This window comes from Phoenix dactylifera, chromosome 9 (genome assembly GCF_009389715.1).
Source record: "Phoenix dactylifera cultivar Barhee BC4 chromosome 9, palm_55x_up_171113_PBpolish2nd_filt_p, whole genome shotgun sequence".
Lineage (NCBI taxonomy): Eukaryota > Viridiplantae > Streptophyta > Magnoliopsida > Arecales > Arecaceae > Phoenix > Phoenix dactylifera.
In genome coordinates this window covers 2955220-2957549 of record NC_052400.1, presented here as the reverse complement: position 1 = coordinate 2957549, position 2330 = coordinate 2955220, and the positions used below count along the sequence as shown (strand labels likewise).

General features: G+C 44.1%; 1 protein-coding gene across 1 annotated transcript; it reads left to right on the top strand.

Moving 5' to 3' along the window:
- The first annotated feature begins 600 nt into the window (after positions 1-600).
- On the top strand, positions 601-2330 carry LOC103714103 (60S ribosomal protein L7-4-like). Its single transcript, XM_008801239.3, has 7 exons — positions 601-691; positions 789-995; positions 1102-1199; positions 1348-1405; positions 1513-1592; positions 1695-1797; positions 1918-2330. The coding sequence occupies exons 2-7, from the start codon at positions 816-818 to the stop codon at positions 2131-2133; spliced, it is 735 nt and encodes a 244-aa protein (XP_008799461.2). The 5' UTR covers positions 601-691; positions 789-815; the 3' UTR covers positions 2134-2330.

The following is a 2330-nucleotide window of genomic DNA, read 5'->3' as shown; positions in this document are numbered from 1 at the left end:
TGGACCTGACCCACTTAATAATTTTTGATACAACTATGATCCCAATGTTAGTTACCTCAGCTGCCTCCGCGCATGTGCAGGAATAAGAGTTTTCAAGTTTCAGCTTTGAGATTCCTACACGGCAGACGATCGCACCAACAATTAACCTGCATCATCTGTGGCTTGTGAATCTCAAGGCCGACCAACCGTGGATGTCGTCCCACTCATCTCAGAGCATGAATCATGGCAGATGGACGACCCAATAAGCCATCAAATCTAAACATGCTAGGCCAAGCGGAGCTTTGTTAGGCAACAGTAACCAGGGCCTGGCCCAAAATTATAGGCCCAGAAAACCTTAAGCTGTAACAAGGCCTGGCCCGAAATACTGGCCCAGGACAACCCGGGCTCCGGTACTGTGCTGGGATGCTGTCGTAAGATAGCACGTTGTGATCTTGCACGAGTATTAGCATATTCGGACGGCCAGGATCTGGAGATGGAATCATGGAAGCCGTTGAATACGTTAGCTTATCTGTGTTCCTACGAACACCGCAAACAAATATGGTTCTACGGTCCAGATCTTGTTTGACACCCATGCGGTATCACGACCGTCGGAATCCCTGGGTCTTCGCTCCCAGAAATCCTTAAAACCTCGTCCATCTGCCCCCGCGCCCCTCCTCCCTCGAACCCCGTCGCCATTTCCGATCCAAAGAAGGTAAACGTCCGGATCCGGATCTAGGGTTTTTTTTTTTTTTTTTTTTTTCTCCAAGATCTTGCCCCAATTTGATTCTACGATTCCCTTTCTCTGCTAGGGATTCCGCGGAGGGACGAAGAGGGAGATGGCGGAGGGAGAGGCGAAGGCGGTGATACCGGAGTCGGTGCTGAAGAAGAGAAAGAGGGAGGAGGAGTGGGCGCTGGCGAAGAAGACGGCGCTCGAGGCCAGTAAGAAGAAGGACCGCGAAAACCGCAAGGTTATCTTCCCCAGAGCGCAGCAATACGCCAAGGATTACGAATCCCAGGTGCTGCAACGCCAAATACTTTTCTTTCTCTTTTATCTCTCAAGCTTCGATTTTTTTTTTGTTTGTTTTTTTGACTGATTGGTGAGAAATGGGTATTGTTTATTAGGAGAAGGAGCTCATCCGCCTGAAACGCGAGGCGAGGTTGAAGGGAGGGTTCTACGTCAGCCCCGAACCCAAGCTTCTCTTTATCATCCGAATCCGTGGGTAAGTCCAAAATTCGATTTTCTCCCTTTTTTCTCTAGTATTTTGGACCCTTAAGTTGCTACTCATCTGTGGTATTTGATCGCTTGGTTGTTTATTTGTTCTTAATTGGATTTTTTACTCTCTGTTTGCTTTTGATCTTATTATGTAGTATCAATGCCATGCACCCGAAAACCCGAAAGATTTTGCAGCTCTTGAGGCTTAGGCAGGCAAGCATGCATTCTATCAATCGTTTCGTTGTTATTTTGTTTAAAGCTTACATTTTGTTTGGCTTTGTTCTGCTTGGTTAATGAAGTGTTGCCCAATTTGTTTGTAGATATTTAACGGTGTGTTCTTGAAAGTTAACAAGGCCACGATAAACATGTTGCGTCGGGTCGAGCCATATGTGACATATGGGTACTAAATCTTGTCATGGTTTTCCACTTAGTTTTTCACTATAAGGATTTGATCATGCATGCGGTAGTGTGCTAAAAACTGGGGAAAATATGATGTTTTTAGGTACCCTAATTTGAAGAGTGTCAGGGAGTTGATATACAAGAGGGGATATGGGAAGTTGAACAAGCAGAGGATTCCTCTGACAGATAACTCAATCATAGAACAGGTATTGTGCTGTTGGAGATTCTTATCTTTTTTTTTTTGGATGCAAGTGATGTTAATTGTTCAGCTTATGTGCTTTTAGGCTCTTGTTTGTCATTAGTAATTTGTTATTGTTGAATTGCAGGGCCTAGGGAAGTATGGGATTATCTGCATTGAGGATCTCGTTCATGAAATCATGACTGTGGGGCCACACTTCAAGGAAGCAAACAACTTCTTGTGGCCATTCAAGCTTAAGGCACCATTGAGTGGCCTGAAGAAGAAGAGGAAGCACTATGTTGAAGGAGGGGATGCAGGAAACCGCGAGGACTACATTAATGAGCTCATCAGAAGGATGAATTAGACTTTTCACTTCAGAGGTTTTACTGTTGTCTGTTTTTGTTGAAGGCAGGTAACTTAACTTTAGATCCATCTTTTTCATAATTGAAGAAGGCATTTACTTGTAGTGGAGGAATCATGACACTGGTATTTCGGTTTTTTGAAGGATTGAATTTATATTTGACACTTCTCGTCTGCGATTTTATGTTCATTTTGTGATTA

Excerpts from the sequence above, each read along its gene's own strand:
- LOC103714103 (XM_008801239.3), top strand. The coding sequence starts at position 816 with ATGGCGGAGGGAGAGGCGAAGGCGGTGATACCGGAGTCGGTGCTGAAG. Across the intron at positions 1,593-1,694 it reads GAGCCATATGTGACATATGG|GTACCCTAATTTGAAGAGTG; the intron begins GTACTAAATCTT and ends TGATGTTTTTAG. Across the intron at positions 1,798-1,917 it reads ATAACTCAATCATAGAACAG|GGCCTAGGGAAGTATGGGAT; the intron begins GTATTGTGCTGT and ends GTTGAATTGCAG.